The 22972-nt window shown below is 53.0% G+C and overlaps 6 protein-coding genes across 6 annotated transcripts; 3 read left to right on the top strand and 3 right to left on the bottom strand.

Annotated features, from left to right (window-relative positions):
• Nucleotides 1-1098: 1098 nt before the first annotated feature.
• On the bottom strand, nt 1099-6665 carry LAESUDRAFT_675453 (uncharacterized protein). The gene is made up of 14 exons (XM_040905592.1): nt 6476-6665; nt 6326-6425; nt 4641-6274; nt 4292-4589; nt 3802-4240; nt 3548-3743; nt 3269-3492; nt 3189-3203; nt 2924-3131; nt 2522-2863; nt 2208-2471; nt 2001-2150; nt 1364-1947; nt 1099-1298 (listed from the first exon to the last, which is right to left on the bottom strand). Exons 1-13 carry the CDS (start codon nt 6590-6592, stop codon nt 1558-1560), a joined length of 4377 nt encoding a protein of 1458 aa, XP_040766681.1. The 5' UTR covers nt 6593-6665; the 3' UTR covers nt 1099-1298; nt 1364-1557.
• A 133-nt stretch (nt 6666-6798) lies between these two features.
• LAESUDRAFT_723236 (SPOC domain-like protein) lies at nt 6799-10173 on the top strand. Its single transcript, XM_040908376.1, has 12 exons — nt 6799-6821; nt 6870-7025; nt 7076-7130; nt 7181-7312; nt 7413-7584; nt 7635-7695; nt 7747-8517; nt 8573-8751; nt 8809-9029; nt 9089-9623; nt 9677-9839; nt 9897-10173. The coding sequence occupies exons 2-12, from the start codon at nt 6909-6911 to the stop codon at nt 9909-9911; spliced, it is 2421 nt and encodes an 806-aa protein (XP_040766680.1). The 5' UTR covers nt 6799-6821; nt 6870-6908; the 3' UTR covers nt 9912-10173.
• LAESUDRAFT_748565 (uncharacterized protein) lies at nt 10128-11379 on the bottom strand. Its single transcript, XM_040911521.1, has 4 exons — nt 10998-11379; nt 10886-10941; nt 10491-10830; nt 10128-10434 (listed from the first exon to the last, which is right to left on the bottom strand). The coding sequence occupies exons 1-4, from the start codon at nt 11349-11351 to the stop codon at nt 10300-10302; spliced, it is 885 nt and encodes a 294-aa protein (XP_040766679.1). The 5' UTR covers nt 11352-11379; the 3' UTR covers nt 10128-10299.
• Nucleotides 11380-11757: 378 nt separating this feature from the next.
• On the top strand, nt 11758-13137 carry LAESUDRAFT_647665 (uncharacterized protein; the record flags this gene model as incomplete). Its single annotated transcript, XM_040904066.1, has 4 exons — nt 11758-12276; nt 12333-12512; nt 12571-12672; nt 12793-13137. The coding sequence occupies 4 exons, from the start codon at nt 11758-11760 to the stop codon at nt 13135-13137; spliced, it is 1146 nt and encodes a 381-aa protein (XP_040766678.1).
• A 1587-nt stretch (nt 13138-14724) lies between these two features.
• Nucleotides 14725-16596, top strand: LAESUDRAFT_647649 (Oxysterol-binding protein; the record flags this gene model as incomplete). The annotated part of the gene is made up of 10 exons (XM_040904065.1): nt 14725-14831; nt 14900-14947; nt 15099-15356; nt 15405-15487; nt 15556-15720; nt 15770-15903; nt 15954-16067; nt 16120-16223; nt 16283-16462; nt 16518-16596. 10 exons carry the CDS (start codon nt 14725-14727, stop codon nt 16594-16596), a joined length of 1272 nt encoding a protein of 423 aa, XP_040766677.1.
• A 393-nt stretch (nt 16597-16989) lies between these two features.
• LAESUDRAFT_647961 (uncharacterized protein) lies at nt 16990-22858 on the bottom strand (the record flags this gene model as incomplete). The annotated part of the gene is made up of 6 exons (XM_040904080.1): nt 16990-17415; nt 17469-17975; nt 18032-21142; nt 21199-22011; nt 22067-22186; nt 22271-22858. 6 exons carry the CDS (start codon nt 22856-22858, stop codon nt 16990-16992), a joined length of 5565 nt encoding a protein of 1854 aa, XP_040766676.1.
• Nucleotides 22859-22972: the final 114 nt, after the last annotated feature.

Here is a 22972-nt window from a genome sequence, read left to right as displayed (position 1 = left end):
CGTGCATAATTTGGCGCCGAAAAGTGTGAGAGGGGGGCTTACAAGGCAACCGGTGTGCTCAGCCTTATCACGGAAGATCTCAGTGGGCATGTAATGTCGTTGGAGGGGCTTTCAGGTCCTCCATGGTCGTGAGTGGGTACAGGCGGGGGCTGGATTCCCCTAACAGCTTTAGCCGCCCGTGGCGATGGTGGTGGTTAAGAGTCAAAAAGGGAATGAATGCATCTACCTGATGCTCGATGATCCTCCGTCTCAACGAAAACAGCTCTCCGGAGTATATGTGGGGCTTCCAGCCTGACCACGCCCTGTTCGCTGTTTGCATGCTTGTCGAGTTGGTCTCCATCACTTTTGACGACGCATCGATGACCGTCTCTTCAGAACTTCGAATCACGTCCGCATTAAACAAGTCCGAGCACACCTACGAGCTTATGTGATGCGGAGCTGAGCGAAACGGATGCAGCTGCATCACTATTCCACAATGCAGGTATGGACACTTCAGAGGCGGTGCATTCGGGACTCTGGAAGGCTCGCTTCAGTAAGTGCCAATGACGGTCAGTCGAGTTGAATCAGGAGAACGAACGGCATGTACCTTGTTCCGTTACATCTTCTAGACTCTCGCAGCAGCGCAGCAAGGCGTAAGTGTGGTTTCACAAGTTCGACTCCTCGAATGAAAGCCGAAGCACGACGGACCAGATTCGTTTCTTTGAGCTCGCTCATAACCCTGAGAACATCGAGTTTGAAGCGTTCGCTGTTGAATGCACGAAGGTACCAGCGTTGTAGAGGTGCGTCGGCGAGGCATGCTATTTGTCGTTAGGCCGTGCCGTTGAGGTCACTGACGACGGAGGAAGTGGGTAAATCTCCTAAAATAGACAGTACTTACAGGAGGATAGCTCGTATACAGGGTAGCAGCATATGAGGGGCAGGTCGTCCGCCATGCATCATAGCCAGAACGCTACTTAGCGGAACCGACGGCAGTTGGATTTGGACAGGATTTAACCCGCGCCACAAGCGTGCCGCGTCTGTGGCGTGCAATTCCCATAGCACCATATGATAGTGTCCATTGAGATAGACTCTTCACTGATATACCAAATGAAAGGTCTTCCTGGCTTAATACAGGCGCTCGCAAATGTGCTATAACTGGAAGAGAACGTAAAGAAAACGGTCCTCTCCATACAATCCGAGACTTCCAAGCGTCACGGTCAACAAGTTGATCATCAACATGAACGATCCTCGAATTTCAGTTATCCGAATTTCGCTTGGAGGTCTGCAAAGAGTTCAAATGGGTATATTCATCGCGGAACCTGTCCCGTTCGCAAAGTATCAGGACTGGAGGGTGTCTGGTGTAGGCAAATAGTAATGCACGCACGCGAACATATGAACGTCTTGGCCGCATGACCATGATTGCAAAGCTGCCCGCGTTGAGAGCAAGAATACATTCCAAGCCTCCCTTGTGCCACCATCACAGCCTTCCGCTATCCCCTCAGAAATATATGGAACCAGGATACAATACAGTACAGTGCACAAGAAAATGAATAAAAATGTACATCCAAGGTTCGCCCTCTACTCATCATCACTAGGATTGGTCAAATATTCGTCGTCGCTGAGGATCTGCTTCCGCCCGCCCTTGCTCTTTGTCGGCACACGCTCGTCGTCATCTACAGGAGTCAAGGGGTCGTATATGCCAGACGAGCTAATAGGTGCTGGGGGAGCCCCAGGGAGATCCGAACCGACAATGAGCCTCTCGTACTGCGCGTCGAATACTTTCTCCATCTCCTCGGCATCGACGTACACCCAGGAGCCTTCCTGATTGTAGGTCCGCGCGTTGTTGAACATGAGTCTCCAGTCGTCCCGGAAGTCCAGGACGTTCCTATAATATGTACCCTGGAGACGTTTGCGTAGTGTCGACAAAGCAATGGGCTGTTTGATAAGTTGGTAGTAGTCCGGATACTCCTGCGATATGACGTTAGCGTCGGGTAAATCTTCATCAACCAAGCTGCACTTACCCTCCTATCAGGCACCTCTCTGAATAACTCGCAACGTTTACGGCCATCCACTTCGCATGCGAGAACGGCGCGGTAGATCTCGTTAAACGCCTTTTTCATCTTCTCGCGCATTGGAGGAGGGACTTCAGCCGCTTTTGTCTTCCGACGTTTCTGAAGTAACACCGTTAGTATCCCCACTTCCCTCCACGACGGAGAAGATGCACTCACGGTGTCCCTTTCTTCCTCCTCGTCGCCCTGTATTGACGGAGTAACGGACATCGCCTTGGCACGTTTCCGCTTGCCATTGGAAGGAGTGTCCTCACTCGCTCGTCCCTTACCCTTCCGGGCCTTGCGTCCGCGCGGGGTCTCGTAGTCGGCAGATGGAGAGCCAGCTGAATCAAGCTCCTTCATGATCTTGTTCACTGCCCGTCTCTCCTTCTTCTCTCGCGTCCGCTCCGACAACTCTTGGAGGTCCTCGCCTTCCTCCAGCGCCTGTCAAAGTATGAGGACAGTTCTCCGCAGACTGTCGCAAACACACTTACCAATGCCCACTGGTCGTCACTGAGACCGTCCGTGTAATTGACAATAGCTCTCCGACGGTGGCCGCGACCCTCCATCTCCTCGAGTTCGTCCCTATTGTCGAAGGGCTCGTCCGCGCGATAACACTCGGGCAGCTCTTCCAACTGCATCAACGGTAGCGGTGGCTTGCCGCGATGACCTGCAGCCTTCCAGGCCTCTTGAGCGTCACGCTCTCGCTTAATGTCGATGTCACGGAAAATCCTTTCTTCGTCCTCGCTACGAGAAATGATCTCGTTAATCTCCTCATCATTCATGTCGCCTGCTTCCTCGTTCTCTTCCTCCTGGTCGGCTTCGAGGATGGAACGCTGCAGCGGGTACTTCATCAGCATCGGAACACAACAAAAGGGCATGTAGATGTCACATACCAAAAACTCTTCTTGCTCCTCCTGGGTAGACTTATTGTCGAATCGACCAGCCTGGATGACCTTGTCGTCGATATCGAGTTTGTAACGGGCTCTTGCGAACATTGCTTCCTCCACACTCTTCTCCGTGATAAATCGTAAGATCCGGACAACTTTGGTCTGACCGATACGATGGGCACGATCCTGAGCCTGAAGATCGGCGTGTGGATTCCTAGATTGGACTTATTCAGGGTCCTGAACAGTAGAACGGTGCATATCGCGTGCTTACCAGTCACTATCAAAACTACACACAGAAGAAATGCCGATATTAGCCAGGTTTGCACAGGTGCCGTAATAAAAGCCACGTACATGACGACCGTATCCGCAGTCTGAAGATTGAGACCGAGACCACCAGCCCTCGTTGACAGAATGAAGACCTTGACTTCCGAATTGGGTGCGTTGAACTCTGCTACGTGACCTGCACGGTCTTCAGTTTTCGTTCCACCGTCTAATCGGAGGTACTTCCATCCCATCATCTTGAGGAAATCCTCCATGATATCCATGACTTTCGTCATCTGGAAGAAGATGAGGACCTGTAATGCCATCATGTTAGGCCATTGCCAATATTGATGAGCGCTCCCGACTTACTCTGTGATTTGTAGCAAAGAACTTGGGCAGGATTCGGGACAAGAGCTCAATCTTGCCGGACGTCCTGATGATCTTGTCATCGATGATACCCTGAGGGTTGACCTTGTCCTCGACACTCTCGAACAAGAATGGGTGCTGGCAAATCTTGCGCAGCTGCATGAGCTCATTACTCAGACCTTTCACACCACCTGATTTGCTGAACGAATGACAGACCATCAGGCAATGCAACCGACTAAGACAATCAAAACACTCACCCCTTGGAATCCTTCCCGTCGGCGATCATCTTGTACTTCTTCATCTGCTTGTACAGCTGCGATTGCAGAGCACTCATACGGACCTTGATGACCTTCTCAACTTTATCCGGCAGTTCCGACTCGACGTCTTTCTTCAGACGGCGCAATAAGAACGGACGAAGCACCTTGTGCAGACGACGGATAATAAGCAGCGCTTCTTCTTCGTTCAACTCGATCTTGTCGCCTGTACCAGAATTCGCGAACGGCGTGTTGAACCACTCGTCGAAAGACTTGACCGAGTTGAAGATCTTGGGGAGGACGAAGTTCAGGAGCGCCCACAACTCGGGCAGATTGTTCTGCAGTGGCGTTCCAGTGAGAATGAGCCGGTATCGTGAGTGGTAGAACTGCGTGAGCGTCTGCGAAAGCTTGCTCTGAGTGTTCTTCATTCGGTGACCCTCATCTGCAGCACCGTCAACGGCTGATCATAGGAACAGTTGCATTAGCTACTTACCGATGATCATATGTACCCATCTAGGGCGAGCGAGATGCGCCCGATCCTTGATAATGTACTCATACGTCGTGAGCAGAACCTGGAAGTTGCCAGAACGGATCTCGCTCTGGAGGATCTTACGCTGCTGGGGATTACCCTTGTATGCAATCACCCTGACAGCCGGTGCCCACTTCGCAAATTCGCCAGACCAATTGGTCATTGTCGACAGCGGGACGACGACAAGATACGGGCCTCGCTGCTTCTTCGTCTCCATCAAGAAGGCGATTAGCGAGATCGTCTGGATGGTCTTGCCAAGACCCTGTCGCAGACATCAGCGCACTATATATTATCAAATGCTGCCAACACCTACCATCTCGTCTGCCAAAATACCATTGAGCTTGTTGTTATACAAGCTGACCATCCATTGCAAGCCTTTGATCTGATACTCCTTAAGAGTGCCGCCCACAAGCAAGCTCGGCTGCTTCGTGACCTTTTCTTTGAGCCGATGGGCTACAGCATAGTAATCCAATTTCCCCTTGTCTTCTGTGTCATCTTCAAACTTCTGAGCACCAAACGTCGCCTCGTTCGTGGGGCCCTCGTCATCGTATTGCTGGGGCACATCAATGATTGAATCGCCCCGCTGTTGCTCCATCACGGCCTGCGCGAGCGAGTCGAGATAAGCATCCGTCTGCCTGAGCAGGTGGGTAATACGGGTATCCTTGGCCGTGTCGATGAGCTTCATGTACGCCTCTTCATCATCAGCCTTCAGTGCCTTGAGACGCTCCTTGGAGATACGCTCAATACGTTTCTGCTCTTCCTTCTCAGTGTGCGCGTGGAACGATAGCACGGCCTTGCCAAGTCGCGCAATGCGGTCCTGCACGGCCCTATTGGCGGCAATGACATCGCGGCCATGCTGGCAGATGACGCCAAGATGCTCGACGTGTTTCTGTTTCGCCCGCCGCTCACGGTCCACGCGCTGCTTGCGCTCCGCCGCCTCTGTCGACCGCGCATCCTTGAACGTAGGCTTGCGAATTCGCCGGAAGTCTGCCCGGTTCAGCGGCAGCAACGATCCATGCGTGAGCCGCTCCGCCACGAGAGCACGCATCTGCCGCTGCTTGTCGAGCACCCGAAGCGCTTTGAGTTCGATCAATGCGCGCAACTTCCCCTGCGCGTGTGGGCTCGGGTGCATGGGCGCGTGCGCCACCGCGGACTCGTCCGCGTTCTCCTTGTCCTCCTTCATCGCTTCGTCCAGCGGATTCTCCAGCCCGCCATCGCCCATCGTCGCCGGCAGCTGCTCGAGCTCGCGGATCCGCTGCTCAATCCGTGCATCCACATATCTATTGCGCTCCGCAATCACCTGTTGCGGATCGAGCCCGGCCGGCATAAGCGTCGGGACGAGCAGCCGCTGCAGCCGCGAGGCGAGCATCCCGGCCGTCTTCGCACTGTCTAGTTTCAGATGCTCGAGCGGATGCAGGTATGCGTTGTACGGGTAGATGCCCGAGTTGACGTCGTCCTCGATGAACGGACCTTTCGGCAGGTCCGCCGCGTTCATATCCACGTCCTCCGCCTTGATGCCGTCCAGTATTTCTGCCACTCCTCCTACCACCACCGCTGCTCCTGCTGTGGCACCCGCGACCGGTACCTGCTCGGGCACACCCGCGACGCTACCGCCCGCACCCTTGTACATCTTGACCGCACCATCGACTACACGCGCGTTTACGTCTGCGCCCTGGAGCAGCTTCTCCATGTCAGACATGCTCTGATGGGGCACACGCATCGTTTCCTGGATCGAGTCCGGGACCGGCTGGTTGTGTGAGAGAAGCTTGAATGCTTTGATCTGCGCCCGAAGAGCCACGATTTGCTCGGATGTGAACGAGACGGGCGTGTGCGGCGCAGAGGGGTGTGGGTGTGCCGGGACGGGTCCCGACATAAGCGCGTTCCCGTTTATCGTCCCGTTGGCTGTTGGAGTGTGGCCGTTGAGCAGTGGTCGCTGATCGGGGGCATCTGCAATGTGGTTGTTAACGTCTCCTAGGGTGGACAATGACGGACACGCACTTGATTGCCCTGCCTGAAGCTGAGAAAGTACCTGACAGATTTTGGCATACTCGGGAGATGTTTCTGCAGAGTGTCCTTCCTGCGCGAGTTGTTGCGCACGCTAAATGGGGTCAGGATGGCGAAATAGAGCTGTATATCTGGATAACTTACCCGGATCATCATCTGGATACGTTCCCGAGATGCTTGGGGGAACATGTGCGGCCTGGTGCCATTCGAAAACGGCTGGGAGAGGTTGAGCTGCGGGTTGGGAATATTGGGCGCGGCCATTGCTGGACGTCGCTACGCGTCGCGTCGAAATCGGTGCAAGTCGCGCTGATCTCGTGAGTAACGTTAAGTACAAAGGGGGAAAACCTGACAAAGCCACAGCCACACTGCCCTTACCATATTTGGGCTCCGGCCAGATCATGCACGTGACTCAACGCGTCGCGCGAACACCTGGAGCACAACTTTCGCTAACTTTCAACCCATCAACATGGCGGCGGCGGAAAGAGGGGGAGTAAGTCGTCTTTTTCAGCAGAATCAGGATATTTCACGAGATATGTAGTATACGGCGACGATGTTCTTGATAGACATCTCACCTTCCATGGGCAACACGAGAGAAGTTGTGCTTCCAGCGATGAAAACTGGAGAATCCGAAGTGATAGAGATGACAAACCTGGAGTATTCGCTACAGTTCGTGAAATACAAGATACAGGAGATGGCAAGTAAATCGAGTGTCTGCATCTGGACTGTGCTCACTCGCCACGACAGATATACAACGGAAGGAAGACCGAACAATGCGGCGTCATCTTGTTTGGTACAGAGGGTAGGTCATGGCGGGGAATCTCCGACAATGTGACTGAGCTGCTGTGTTAGGCACGCATAATGTAATAAATGAGAAGAATAGCGGCTATGATCACGTCATGGAATACATTCCAATAGCACAACCAAACGCCGGGACACTTGCGAGGCTAGATGCCTTGCGAGCATCAACTGTGTCAGGAGATCGTAAGTGCGGCTCTACAAGATTATCAATGATGCTGAACTTCTGGCTATCGTCTCACCGTAATGTTACTTATTTGTCGACGCTTTGACTGGGTCTCTCCAGCTGTCGATGCTCTGATCGTCGGTATCGAGACACAACATCAATATCTTGTGACAAGAAAGACTTGGACGCGTAAAATTGTTCTGATAACGGATGGCGAAAACCCAATAGAGATTGAAGACTGGGAAGCGACTGTGAAGAAGATGAACGATCTCGAAGTTAGCTTGACAATAGTGTGCGCATTTCATTTCCACTCCAACGTGTCTTTGGCTCATCATATCACAGAGGTGTTGACTTTGACGATGATGAGATGCCGTTCCATGAGGAGGGTAAGAGCGAGATCAAGGTACTTTCTTCGAGCCTGTCAAAATTATGATTCAGACTGACTCATTCTCAGCTTGCAAACGAAGAGTTTTATCACAAAATGATCGAGGAACTTCACAATGGTGTGCTCGGCAACTGTGAATACGCCCTACGTGAGGTAGCCCGCCCCGACGTCAAGCAGACCAAGTCGGCTCTGATGGGTACGGTGTTGCGCATTGGTGATTGCGACACTCGCTCGGATGAAGCGATAGAGGTCCTTGTAAAAACAAGCAAATGCACCGCAATCGCCCGTCCAAAGGCCTGGAAGAAGTTCGCCCGCCGTGAGAGAACTGCAGGCGATGAAGGACAGTCGACAGAGCTCGAAGGGAAAACGACCTTCGCGCAGCTACGCATGCGAACTGAGTACTTTATTGACCGCGGCGAAATGGGGACCGAGGATGGTAGTGTGGACGGCGATAAAGCAGACGAGGACATGGACAAGAAAGAAAACCTCGAAAAGGTGGAGAAGGAGCAGCTGGTTCGCGGTTTCAAATACGGTGCAACGTATGCGCCATGTCCCGATGGCCAATTTCCTCGACTGCAGACAAGGAAGGGCATAGAGATATGCGGGTTCTTCAAAGAGGAGAACTTCCGGCGGGAACTTCCTATGTCCGAAGTATCCTACATCTGGGCTGACCAGAAGCAGCCGAAGCAACAGGTGGCGTTGAGTGCAATTGTGCAAGCTATGTACGAAAAGGAGTGCATGGCGATTGCTCGGATGGTGAGGAGCGACGGAACGGATCCGAAGATGGGTGTACTGTCTCCAGTTATGTTCGAGAACGTCGACTGTCTCTTGTGGGTCCAGGTGGGTTCTCTCTGAAGACAAGCCAGTTCATCTTTTCATCCGTTCGCATATATAGATGCCTTTCGCGGATGACGTCCGAGATTATCCATTTCCGTCCCTAGACACGCTCATTTCTAAGAAAGGCGAAGTGGTCACCAAGCATCCGTACCTACCAACCGACAAGCAGCTAGAAGCCATGGAACGATTTGTAGACGCCATGGACTTGATGGATGCAGGAGAGAAGGACGAGAATGGGTAACTGAACTATGGTTATTTGCCGTTATGCCTTCCTGAATTTCCTCGCCTCTGCAGGAAACGTCAATCGTGGTTTGATACCACGCTCTCATACAATCCAGCCATTCATCGTACTAAGCAGGCTCAATTCCATGCTGCGATTGTATCAGACCTCAGTACTCATCCTCTTCCACCGCCCCATCCGGAGCTTACTAAATATTTCGAGCCGCCAAAGCGGGTCCTGAAACGGGCCCGGGATGCCATCGAGGAATGTAAGGATATCTTTCAGGTTAACGAAGGTGAGCAGAACAAATGAATCCTAATTACTTCCGCGTCCTGAATTTCACGTACTTCGTAGTGCCTAGGAAGATCACGAGAACCAGGAAGGATGGGCATGTTCGCGCAAAAGAAGAAGACGAGGACATGCTTCTGCTGGACAAGATGGCAGCTCGTCGATCACAATCTCAGGCTGCATCACAAGTGGCATCCCTCAGTCAGCGGAATTCTCAATCTCAGCATCTGGCACAAACGCCCAAGAAACAAGCATTAAGTGACAGTGAGACCGAAAGCGAGTCAGAAGAAGAGGCGGAAGACCTCCTGCTTGAGAAGAAGCGGCATGAAACACTGCCCACTCCCTCACCTGAGTCTGACTTTGAGCCTGACTCGGGCATGGCCCCCAACAGAATTATAGGAACAACGCATCCATTGCAGGACTTCAAGAAGAACATTGCAAGAGGCGACGTCGTCACGAAGGCCGTGGAGGACCTCGGGGCCGTTATCAAAGAGATTGTGCTGAAACCCTTTGCCTCAAGGAGAACGGGCGAACTCCTCAGCTGCATGCGAGAGCTGAGGCGAGTAGCACTTGAGGAGGACGAGATTGATGCATGGAATGCGTGAGTTGCTTTGGCCGACTGGGGAAAACGTTCATTGTTGATCTGGATTGCAGCTTTCTGAAGGACTTGCAGCAATCATGTCGGGATGATAAGCCGGGTAATGAAGAGTTTTGGACCAGCGTGCAAGGACTGGGTAGAGACATCAGCCTGATTAGCAACACCGAAGCAGGCAAACTGGGCGGCAAGTCGGATATTTCTGAATCTGAGGCTGCTGAGGTTTGTCGCGCTGCTATACCGTCTTGTGCAGACTAGGCTAATGCATCGATGCCACAGTTCATACAGCAATAGGGGGTTCCAGTTCTGTTTTGTTTTACTTCACACATTATGTCTCATCTTCTGTCCTTTGTACATTGACGGATGCTTTTTGGACTTGCTTGCTGTAGTTGGCTCCAGGGCATGGTTATTCCATGACGGGGGCCGCTCTAAACTTTCTAACACCATGATGTCAAGATGCGGGCACATTATCAATAAGAACCCAACCACCTTAGATGTCAATGGCGCATGCATGTATTGGCCTGTTTGGTGATAAATTTGTCCAACTGCTGCTGTCCTGAGTAACCCCTCGGCGAGTGGCCAACGTCTAACTCATGAAACAATATGTCTGAGCAAGCAAGGACATAGATGCACACTCTGCACCAAAAATACGGTGTATGCGGATACCAACAATGACAACGCCTCAGCGTTGGGCAGGAAGCATGTCCTCGACCTCTTGTTCCCCTCTTACATCATCTTCGCCTTGTATTTCGCCTTCGCCTCCTTCTTCGCCATCAGCGTCATTACCTGTCGAGCTTGCATTGGACTGCCTCTGACACTACGCCATGGTCAGAGAACGCTATATGAGGGTGCGCGTGAAGGGAAAGCACCTACATGGTACACGGCGGACCAATAGCCGCCCCAGTACATCGCCGATAAGGCTCGCGAGAATGCCTCGTCCTGGCTCACCATCTGGCCCGGCGCCAGAGGAACGTAATATGATGAATAGTCAGGAACTGGAGCGGCAGGTAGACGTGAGGGAATGGCAGAGGCGAGCGAAGGGTCATGTGAAGGCACGTAGGTGTCGAAATTCAATGGTGCAGAGTCGATCTCCTGGTCGCCCTGAGGAATGGATTCGTGTTGGCCGTTGACTGCAGTACCATTGGAAGTCGACGGCACTACAGTGGCTTTGGCTGCTTTCTTACCCGTATCTTTGGGTGGAACATTGTACCATCTGGATCCAATTAATGACATGAGATTTCACAGAATGAACAAGCAGTCGTACGCACAGAGGAGATTTTTTCACCGGTTCCTCCTTCCATTTACTTCCCGGCCCGTGGAACGCCTCATAGACCAGCCGTCAGAATCGCTGTAGACCGTTTCAAATATCGTTTTACACACCTTATATTCAGCCATCGCAGAATCCCATGCGTCCACCAGCGCAGAATCGTCCCATATCTCCTCATATGTGAGCTCCCTACTCTCCTCTTCCACTTCGCCCTCCTCTACCGCGTCGTCCTCACCCCCTTGCGCGTGCTCACCACTACCCGTATCGTCATAGCTCATCTGCGGCGCACTGCTTCCAGGGTCATCCCAATGCTGAAACTGCTGTGGCGGCCGCCCGTTCGCAGGTCTTTGGTTCGTCTTGCGCTTTTTAGCTGGTGGAGGATTCACAGAGGGAAATTGAGGACCTAGCTGTGGTGGGGGAGGCGGCTGAGGCGCCGTGATGTCGTCGTATGAAATGACGGGTCTCATGTCGGTGTCGCTGCAGAGGAGCGGGAGAATGATTAATGAGCAACCAGCGAGTAAGGCGAACTGTACGAATGTTGAACAGCATCCATATTTGGGCATTATGTAGCGGTTTCCAGGGTCCTGGACTCCTGGGTTCAGGTGATCGCGGCGCGACGCGTCGTACCTATTAGCGCGTCGTGCGCACAGTCTGTGTGGCAGCTTTGCTTGCATATCTAGGAAGACATAGTCATAATTTCCTCTCCCGAAGGCTACACTCGTGCTTCTCTGTCGCTGGAGTTGCGAATACGTATAAGTGTATGAATAGCCAGGGCGGGGCTTTACGAATTAGTGAGGATACAATAAACCGGGCGTGCCAACATCCCGTAGTTGTGGCGGAGCAGCACGCGCTTCTTCTCCCCCATCCACAACTATGTCTGGCACAAGAAAACCAACGAAGCTTGACGCTAAGAAGTTTAATTGTCATGATCCTCACATAGTCAGCATCTACACAGTTTTCTTCGAGGTCCAGGATGAACTCGCACGGAAGGTCACGGCAGAATTGCCAACTAGTGACCGAACCTCTCTAGAACTCGTACGCCTCTTTGGCCATCTTCTGGCGGAAGCCCCTACATGCACCGCTCAATACAATCTTGCGCGTGAAATACTGTCCGCCCCGTCGAAGCCTGGTAAACTCAAAATTGGTGCGCAGGTTTTGGCTGCCGTGGGAGACAAACACTACAAGGTTTTTTCATACGTCTCTGTACGTAACCTTCAACTTACCTCCGTTGGCTTATTCTTTCCCCCTCACAACTATGCAGTCCGCAGGAACAGAGGCCCCACACCCAATCCATCGAATCATTCCTCCAGGCCGTCGTATGACAGAAAGAAAGAAGAGATTTTGCCATTGCTAAACCCAAATAAGCTGGATCACAGAGGGGCTAAGACTGCAGTGCGGATGACTCTCACTTTTTACTCTTATTGAAAGGCCTCACATAATAATCACAGGCTTTGCTTCGCGACGATGATCGATGCATAGTTACTCGTAAGTTCGATTCGACTATCTTCGAACAGAGCAGCGATGAATTTCAAGCCAAGCTCTTGGCCGCAAAGCAGCCTCTCTGCATCACAGAATGCTGCCATATTTTCCCAGAGTCTACAAATTGTGATATTGACGACAAGTCGACGGTGTATTCGATCTCGTCAGCATCACCCGTTCAACTTCCTGACTCTCTCTGTTCTGCAGGTTGAATATGCAGCGGACGTGTGGACTATCATCGAAAGATTCGGATACCCGGAGCTCCGCGCGGAACTTGAAGGAGAAGAGATTCATTCATTGAAGAATATCGTCATCCTGAATTACGATGCTCACTACATGTTTGACACTCTACGGTTATGGTTCGAGGAAACGGTGAGTGTCTGCACTTTACTGCTTTATTTATGCAATTTATGATGTATATACAATCAGGATACTCGTCATCGAACCAACAACCCGAACATGGTGTTCATTGGCTATGGTTTCCCTCGCGAAGTTCAATTCAAGACAATTGATGAGAGATTTGACTTGCCTGATTCCCGGCTCTTGAAATTACATGCTACGTGCTGCAAAGTTGCATGGATGTCGGGGGCTGCAGGGTACATGAACGAGCTGGATCGGAAACGCGACGATTACAACCCATACGAGCATGTTCCGGCGGACACCCTTTTCGCTCTTTTGTCAGGACTCCCCACTGCACCGGTCGACAAGGCCTTGAACCAGCTCATTGAGACGCTGTCATGTCATAGTGACGAACAGCACTTATATCTTGTGTAGCAATGGCCGCTTTCCACGGAGAAGCGAGCAACGACGAGGAGGTCCTTCGTACCATCAGCCATGCTGCAGACCGTGCATTACCTTCTGAGGTACCTCTGATGCGTACAGAACGAACGTGTAACCCATCGGAAAGTGTTCGCTGAAACGGATCGAGCGTCAGAGAATTTTTCTCGTGACGAAGTTTCGGTCACTCGACCTCACACGCCTGACGCGAAGAATCGGTACAAACCGAACAGCAAACCTGACTACATCAGGGCGCGGCTGGGAAACTCGTTGAAAACGCTCCAGACGGAGTGGATCGGATTCGTATTACCAGCATAGGGTCGATAAGGACGTACCGATTGAAAGTAAGATCGAGCATTCTTCCATAATGACTGAACGGAACGGAAATGCTGATATATACTTTGAATATCAAGCACGATGGATACGCTCAGGCCTTACGTCGAGAGCGGGAAGTCAAGTGTATCGGGCCGAGCAAGTGCAGTGTGGATGTGCTGCTCTAGCGAAGGCTGTCCCTGGCGTTGGAGAGAAACTAATTGCGTGCCAGATGGAGTACAGCCCATTCGAGCAGGGTACAGAAATTCGAAGGAGACAATGGTGGCAGACGACCGAAGTTCCTTTCATATGGGAAACACCACTTTTGCACATGCATGGTCCCTGCAGTGTCCGAAAAAAGAAACAGATTTTGTTATTTGCTTGCGTTCTTGTGTCCCAATTTTTCTGAGCTGACGTTTCGTTCTCCGTGGCCCCCCATTCGATGCTGATGAAACAGCCTTATGATATGCCATCCGAGGCTGGGTTTTCTAGTCCGCCCATTCAGACCAAGTCAGTGAAACTGGCGTTCTGCCGTCCTGAATAATTCATCTCTGATCTCAGATATCGGCATGGTCTTACTCGCCCATACCAAATATATATACTCAAAAACACTGACAGTCGCTCTGAAAATTCTTGCAAGAGAGTGAGGCCAAAACGAGTTTTTCGCCAGGTAATGCCACGTTTGCTTGCAGTGCACAGACGGCTGTATACGTCTGTGGACACGTCGGCAGGTTTGGCGTTCACGGCTCCGATTCCGAACGCCAAGTGATTTGTTGTACTTTACTAAATCCGAATGATGCAGTCGACGATGCCGGACGATTGAACCGGCCTGCTTGCAATCCCAGCATCGTGAGGATGTTCCTCGTAAATACGAGCAGAGTATCATCCCCAGCGATGTGGAGACGAGCGATGTTTCAGGCGTAGCATCAGGCAGAGCACGGAACATGGGTGAAACAGATCACGGAAAGGAGCGATTGAGGAGACGGATACTACCTGTGGCGCAGCGCGTCACCAGGGATATACGGCTCACTGCTAACCGCAGGCGGCACATATTCTTTCTCTTCTTTTCGTGCACCACCTCCTGCTCGCCCAGCTGGATATCTAGCCATTCGTCGCCGGAGCCAGCGATCTGCACCGCCCCCACACGGACCGCGCGTGCAACGGCCAACATTACCTGCACAGCACGCGCGATTACATACATAGCGTCTGCCACATCCAGCCTGATCAGTACACGCCGCATCCGCCCCCTTCTCTCTCTGCAGTGCAACAGCCATGATGGGCTTATTCAACCAGGCGACCTCCAAGGTCCACAGGCCACGAGGGCCGTCCGTAGAGGACAAAATGCCAGACGACACAGACCCAGATGATGTCTCGATCCTGTCTGTACCCTCGCCATGTTCTACTACGCTCATCACTCTGACGATGGTCTTGATGTCGAATGCTTCAGGGATGAGGAGGAGGGCTCTATCATCAAGTCTCTGATCTCACAGCTCAGGTGCGTACCGGACCGTCTGTTATTAATGGGCTAAGGCTTGTGAGCTGTGGGCACGTCTCGTATGGTCTCTGGAGGATTGCACACGCCCCGCTGTCCACTTATCTCATCTGAATGTGCGCTGATGTCGGACGGCCTAACGTACTTCTTCCAGGGTCGGTATGGACCTTTCGAAAGTGACATTTCCCACTTTCGTGCTGGAGCCACGCAGCATGCTTGAACGCATCACCGACTTCATGTCGCATCCAGATCTCATTTTCGGGTACGTCCCCGACTCTCTTGAAAGGAAATGCTGTACGCCAGATGAACTGCCCAGTGCCGAAGACTGCGACGACCCAGAGGAGCGTTTCATCCGCGTACTGCGGTACTACCTCGCTGGTTGGCACATCAAGCCGAAGGGTGTGAAGAAGCCGTACGTCCCCATTTCTTACAGGCATACGCCACATCTCATCGCCTATAGATATAATCCTGTGCTCGGCGAGTTCTTTCGCTGTCGATATGATTATCCGGATGGTTCACAAGGTTTCTACATTTCTGAGCAAGGTGCGTGACTAGCGACTCGATATCTTGCGCATATTCATGAAATTCCTCCTGCCTCCTTTTACGCACAGTCTCTCACCACCCACCTGTCTCCGCATTCTACTACGTCTCCCCCGCAAACCGGGTCTGCATCGTCAGCGAGCTGCGGCCCAAGTCAAAGTTCCTCGGAAACAGCGTGTCGACGCAAATGGAGGGCGAGAATCGCGTCTACCTCATGGGGCGCCCGGAGGATGGTCGTGAGTCGCTTGCCCCTGCTGCGTATTTCACTCCACTGACATTGCGCAGCATACGTGATCTCAATGCCGAACATGTATGCGCGGGGTATTCTCTGGGGCAAGATGATACTCGAGCTTGGGGACACATGCACTGCGCGGAATGATCACAACGGCATCTGCGCCGAATTGACGTTCAAGACGAAGGTACGCCCAATCCCCCGGTCTTTCTGTTGCGGATCGTGACGCGCTTGCAGGGATACTTCTCGGGCACGTACAATGCGATTCAGGGGCGGATACGCAACGGGGCTGCAGACACGGGCGAAGTCGTTGGGAAATGGAGTGCAGTTATGGAGTATAAGGACAATAAGGTGCATAGCATTGCTTTGTCGTCTTCCTTCGTGTCTCTCATCCGCAGGGCAGACGGGTGAGAGACGCGTGCTGTTTGATGTTAAGAAAGATGGCGATAAGATCGCGCCGAAGTGGGTAGCGCCAGAGGACGAGCAGGAGCCCAACGAATCGCGTCGGTACGTAGACACACGTGTGGTGCATACAGACCGGTAGTTGACAGCACACATCGTTTCAGGCTATGGGCGAAGCTGACACAGGCGATCGTGGCGAAGGATATGCTGGCGGCGACAGAGGCGAAGACAGCGGTAGAGGAGTCGCAGCGCGAGCTCCGACGGAGGCGGGAGGAGAGCGGTGAGAAGTTTATACCACGTTTCTTCCGACAGGACAAGGAAGGCCGATGGGTGCCTAAGATCACGTATGTCCTTTTCTCTGCTGACCACATTCGTCGTTTTGACGTTCATTCTGTCAAGGTTGCCAGAGGACCCTCAAGAAGCTGTGGAGGTGGTGAGGAACTGGATTTGGGCACCACCACCCGATTCCCGACACTGATAGATACACGTCGTTATCCCATTGTTTGCTCCCTGCTTGTTTCATCTCTAGCTCATCATATCCGGACAATCTACCATAATGCATTTTATTCGGCGATGCAGTAGACGTGTACAACAGAGGTATCATTTGTGCATGAAGACGAGCAAGAGGAATGGACAAGGGCGAGATGTAACGGCAGACTGCTCCTCGATAACTGATGCAGTAACATATGCGCGTATTAAGGTATATACAACGAGATCCGTGACAAGGCATGTGGTAGATTAGCTGAAAAGATGAGGAGCAGATAAATATGTAGAGGGCGGCCAGCGAAAGCAAGTGAAAATGAGAGCAATCCAAAATCCGATCCCACGAAAATAACTAAATGTCACCAATACGAGTTTCCTTGAGAATCAATCAAGACCACCAGCCGTCGTCGCCCAATGTCGGCGCCGCAGAGACATTGCTTGGCGTTGGAGATGGAGAACGATAGTATGAAGAGGACCTCTTGGCCTGTGGCATGCTGATGGGCCCTGAGGGCCGAGGTGCATGGATGGAATCCCATACCGACGGCTGTGGAGTTGTCTTCCCGGTGATGGACGCGTGCGAACCGTTGAGATGAGCATTAGGTGTACCAGAACGACTCTCGCCGTAAACTGTACTGGCGCGCGACGCCGACCTTGGCGGGATGAACGTTCGACCGTGTCCGTTCTGGTAACGTGCATTTGATTGAAGAGATGTAGCACTTGCCGCAGTCTTCTTCGCCTGATCGGTCTCAGCCTGCAGACGAGCAACCTGTGCTTCCAGAGCCGCGATTTGGTCGCGCAGTTTACTCTGCCGATCCTGAGTTGAGAGGGGTGAGCACACGCATGCGTCCCGCACAGAACGAGGCTAACCTTATCCAGACGCTCTTCAGCATCGCGCTCATCGAGATGCAATTTGGCTAATTGATAATCGGCTTCCAACTGCGTGTGAGCCTGTTCTACGTCATGTAATTTCGTTTGTGCGATAGACAGCTCGGTTTCGTATTCCTTTGCGTGCTTCTCCCATTCGGCTGCGCGTTGCTGTGCCTGAGCCAAAGACTGCCGAGATGCCTGAGCAAGCTTTTCGTTCGTCGCCATCTTCGTCTCATATTCCTTCAGACGACGTTGCAGGGCAGCATGCTCGCCCTCCATGACCTTGCTGCGGTCGCGAGTGCGCCGCAATTCCTGAAGCTCCTCACCATCAGTTTGACCGACCAGGTTGGCGAGCGTCTGTATCTGCTCTGATGCACGACGCAATTCATCCCAATGGTTCTGTTCCGATATGAGGGTCTCATTATATTTCCGCTGCATGGACAGCTCATCCGCAATGGTCTCTTTCTCACGAGTGATAAAGGTGACGCGTAGCTCAAGCGATTCAAACTACACGAAAAATCAAATTTAGGCCGTAGCAAAAAGCGTAAACAAGCATTACTGACCTGTGACTTGAATTGCTCCTTCTCGATAGCAAGATCACGGTTCGATGCTTCAAGCTGAGCGATACGTGTAGAATTAGTTTGCGCGTGAACATCAGCAGCCTTGAGTCGTTCGAGAGCACGCGCAAGAGCCTCCTCCAGCTCAGCATTCTTGCTTTCCGCCGCCGTCGCGTCTGCAGTCTTTGAGGAGACAGATTCTTGCAACTCTTCCACTTTCGACAGCAACCGGTCGCGATCCGACTCGATATTTCTCATTCGCTCATCAAGCATATCCTTCTCCACACGGATCTGACCATGTGCTCCACGGGCCTTCGCCAATTGCACTTGCATGTCTGCGTTTGCTGCCATTAATCGCCTGACTTCCTCCGTCTCTCTACGCGCCGCACCCTGGGCAGAGAAATCCGCGTGGGCATTCTGCAGGATCTGTGTTGCTTCCAGCATAGCTTCTGGTAGAGTCTCGATATGCCTGACAATCTCTTGACAGAAGTCAGAGAGCTCCTTGTTCTGGGAGATGAGGCCTTGCTGTTCGCGGGCGATGTCATGGATGACACTCTCGATCTGAGAAATAACGTTTGCCGCCGTTGAAGTCGCTGTCTGGTCCCCCAGCCGATTCTTGAGTTCCAATTGAGCGTTCGTCAGCGCCTCTTTCGCGAAAAGGAGTTGCTGAGGAAGGTCAGATATGGTGTTCAGAATATCTTGACGGATGGACGATAGATCCAAGCTTGGTTCACTAGATTCCTGACTCCTCCGTCCCAACTCAGCTACGGCAGTTTGTATCTCCTGTACAGGTGCCAGTAGCTCGCGCATATTTTCCAGTATCTTCTCAATAATGGTATCCACATTGAATGCTCGGTCTCTTACGGCAAGTCGAGAATCAAGACGTTCAACAACCAGATCGGATACTTGCTCTTTGATTTCATGAGCATCCAGAGGAGCAACAACCTTCCTGACCTCAGCCGTCAGCCTAGTAATGACAACGTCAGCATCAAACTGCGCCTCGGGGTTAAGCAGAGAAGGCAAGATAGGAAGAAGCCTGTCCACGATGAGGCCTGCCGTTTCGCGCTTGTCAGAAGCCAGGTCAATGAGCTGGGAGATGTGAGGCTTCACAGCCTGGGTGAGTCGTGCTGTCAGACTTTCGTAATCGATCGGTTCAGGGCGCAGGGTAGCCAGCTGGGGCATAAGAGCATTTATGACGTCGCGCACAGTGGTATCTCTTTCCACTGCAGATGTAGGTCTCTCCAGATGCTGTAGATGTTGACCTAACTGAGATGTGGCTGATACGACAGTCTCTACGGTCCTGTTTGTCAGATCCTGAGCGAGCTTCACCAAGTTTGCTTCCTGGTTACGAGAATCAAGAATCTGGCTGATATCGCGCTGTAGTAGTGCCCGCGATTCGGCATGCTTCTGGTCGATGATGCCCTTAAGAATCTCAAGATCAAGTTCTCCGCGAGCATCCATCATCTGACTATCCTCCAGGCCCTTTGCCGCGGAATCTTGAAGTTGTGCGCGGAACAATGATATGACCTCTGACATCATAGCTTCCGTAGACGTACTCAGCGACTGGCCACCGGAGGCTTTAAAGCCGGACAAGGCCTGCTCGATCTCCGCAAATTTGTTATCGAGGATGTCCTGCAGCCTCTGCTCGTACTGCTGCATCTCAATGCGCCTTGACAGGTTAACTGGAGGGAAATCGAAAGCATCCGAAAAATCGTCTTCATCGTCCTCATCGCGACGTCTGAGGGACAATGGGGATTGGTGCAGCGGTCTATCCGGGGTAGCCGATGAATGGCGTGACGAAGAACCGCGGAAGCTTGGTTCAGTGAACAGACGATTAAGTGGCGTTCTGTGTGCGATCGGAGGGACATTGAGGTCGTCAAGGGATGGACGAGGGCTGTGCTCGAAGACATCCCTTGAACTAAGCCTGGAACGGACTGAGCGACGCGTTCGATCATCGCCATCACCATTGACAAGGGCTTTGAACAAACCTGCAGGAACAGTGTTTGTTGATATAGGGTGCTTGAAGTCGAGAGGAATCGGTGCCCGCTTAGGCTTCATCGTGGGTGGGAACGGCAGTTCCGCAGATCCGATCATCCCTCCTTCCGTCACTGAGCCTGCCGAAGGTGGTCTGTTCTCATCCCCAGGTACATCATCAGTTGGAGAGTGCATGATAGTCGGCAATGTAACCGCTTTCGCACTCTCCGAGGAGTCCTCCAATCCAAGCCTATTAGCAGGCGGGCTCACAGGTGCTGACACGGCACGAGCATTGTCGAATGGGAATTTGAATGAATGCATGTGGCTCACACCATCCTCATCTTCACCGTCTAATGAGCCACGACGCTGTCTCTTCTCCCTGCCCTGTGTTTCTCTGCCCGATGCCACCTTACCTGGTGATGTTATAGCGGCGGCCGGTGGAGTCGGCAAGGGACGAGAGACTTGAGATGATGCAGTGAAGGTGAGCTGAGGCACTCCTGGTGGCGGCCGGAATGTGAATCCAACAGGCTTGAACTCCTGTGCCGCTGCATTCAGCGGCTTGCCGATGGAGGGCACACGCGTGTGGCCACTAGCCAATGGAGCTGCAGGAGCTGTAGGAGCTATCATGGACTGAGGAGCCTGCTCCGCGAGCACGCTGAGGACACGACTTTGTCCGAAGACGAACGGCTTTGCAAGAGGATTGAGAGCCTCAGCATGCAGCGGAGATGCTTGAGAAGGACGAGGATGCAGTCCTCCGAGTTGTGCAAACTGTTCAGAACCCTCCCTGGAGTGCGCCAACGCGGGATCATGATATGAATAGGGCGCAGACCCGGGCCTGGCCTCAGGAAGAGGTGGCAGTGGCCGACTATGCCCGCCAGACGAGGGTCGAGGGAAGTGAGCTCTGTGGTCGAACGCGAAAGCGTCATGGGCATGGGCATGGCCCTCCTCACTGGGGTTCGAGACAATATCCTCTGTGTCGACGAACGTCGGCGCGATGTCGGGCGGCCGCGGGAAGTTCGGTAATCTTCTGGGAACCTCTGGGTCTCTCTGTGCCTGTTGCTTCGCGCGTCGGAGTATGCGGCGCTCGAGGCGCTGCTGGCGCGCCCTCTCCTCGTCCGAGGGGTTAGACCACTCTCCAATGCTCTGCGGGAGACAACTTGGTAACGGACTCCCTCAGACAGCAAACAGTATGTACTAACCTCATCTTCGGAGATCTCAGCGCCGGTGCGCATGTCCTCCGAGCCAGTCCACTCGCCGACAGCATCCGCGTCATCTCCCTCAGTCTCAAGCGAGCCACGCGCAGGTTCCGCCTCCCCATCGCCATGCACGCCGAACGATGGTCCTTCTACACCACCTACCGAGCGCAGAGACAATGCAGCTGACAGATGTGAAGTGTGTCGCGAATGTATGCGGGTTTGTGACACAGTGCTCGTCCCATCTTGGTCTGCATCAACAGCATCCTCCTGCGTGGCACTTTCGACCACTACCGACTCTGCGGTATCTTCCTGCAAATGTGCGAGGGTGACCGGCTCTTCTTCGGGTTCCTCTTCCTCCTTGGTGACGTCCAGTCCAAATCCACGCATAAAATCGGGGCGACTTTCCGGCCTCGATAAAGGCAAGGAAGGCACCAGAGTCGCAAGGTTTGCCGGCACGCGTCCTTGCGGAGCGTGTATACCGTTGATCGCGACAGAAACAGATGCAGTCGGCACAGGCACAGGCGAAACGTGGGTGAAGATCTGATCTGAACCAAGCGTCGCACTCGGGCCGAATGGGTTGAACGCGGCTGCAGGATTGTACACAGGGGAACGTGGCTGGAATGAAGGGGGTTGAGCCAGCGACATGCTATGTCCATGCCTGCCTTGGAAGCGCGGAGGTACCGAATTAGGGGACGGCGAGAGATTAAACGGAGGCTGTGGAGATGCGGACAGCGGGTTAGGCGATGACACCTTCTGTGACTGCTGCAGCTTGTTTAACTTGAAGTATAGTAATGCAGGGTCTGCAGGCGACGATATCTGAGTGATATGGTCAGGCACCCGCCGCAATGCGTTCAACACGCGCATCACTCACTGATGCAGCTCTGGCATGAGGAGCGTGAATGTGTGGAACAGAGCTACCCGACCCCGGCTCGACTCCTAGCCTCTCCAGTTTCTCCTCGATGAGTCTCCGTTTAATTTCCGCCCAGGTACTCTGCATACAGCAATGAATCGGACATCAAAGACAAACAATAAGCCATTTGAGACTGCACGCATTCAAATGGATGCATACACTCACCTTTCCAGGAAGATAGACGTCTATTGTGGCCGGAAGATGGTACCTCCACGTATCTGATGGGTAAAGCTCCGCGGTGGATATCTCTGGAAGAGGGACATCTGATTGCTCCGGTATAGACGAAGGTGACAGAGGTGTCCTCGCCCACGGTCGACGCGTCAGAGGCGCGTCTCCTTCTGCTGGTATAGTCTCTTTCGGAAAGTTCACCACCACTTTCTTCGGCTTTGCCGTGGGAGCAGATGGCGTTGCAACTGGGGCAGCAGGAGGTAGCGGACTCACTTTGCGCTGCGGACCTCCAAGCACGGCCTTGGGAGGGCCTCCTACGCTCATGCTCGCTGCTCGTTTACTCCGCGGGACGAAGGCGGGACCATACGGACTGAGGCCGAACATCGGGCTCGGGAAGCCGTTCTGACCCATGGGAGTCATTGGCATGCCAGGCGGGAGGATACCCGCGGCGGCCAGCTGCGCGACGCTCGGCGAGCTCCTGTGCATCGGCGGTCGTCCAGGTGCGCCAGGCGCGTGCGGGAAGAAGCCGGCCTGCATCGGTGTATGGAGCGGATTGGGCGGAGTCATGAACGGTGGCGGGTGCATGCCCTGCGCGATCGACGTGGGTAGGGCAGGCGAATACATCGGTCCTGGCTCATTGAACGCAATCGGCTGCTGGGCGGCGAGATTGGGAGGGATGAATAGCCTCGCGAGCGACTG

The sequence above is a fragment of the Laetiporus sulphureus genome (assembly GCF_001632365.1).
Source record: "Laetiporus sulphureus 93-53 unplaced genomic scaffold LAESUscaffold_9, whole genome shotgun sequence".
Lineage (NCBI taxonomy): Eukaryota > Fungi > Basidiomycota > Agaricomycetes > Polyporales > Laetiporaceae > Laetiporus > Laetiporus sulphureus.
The sequence above is the reverse complement of the archived record's forward strand: the minus strand, read 5'-3'. Positions and strand labels throughout refer to the sequence as shown.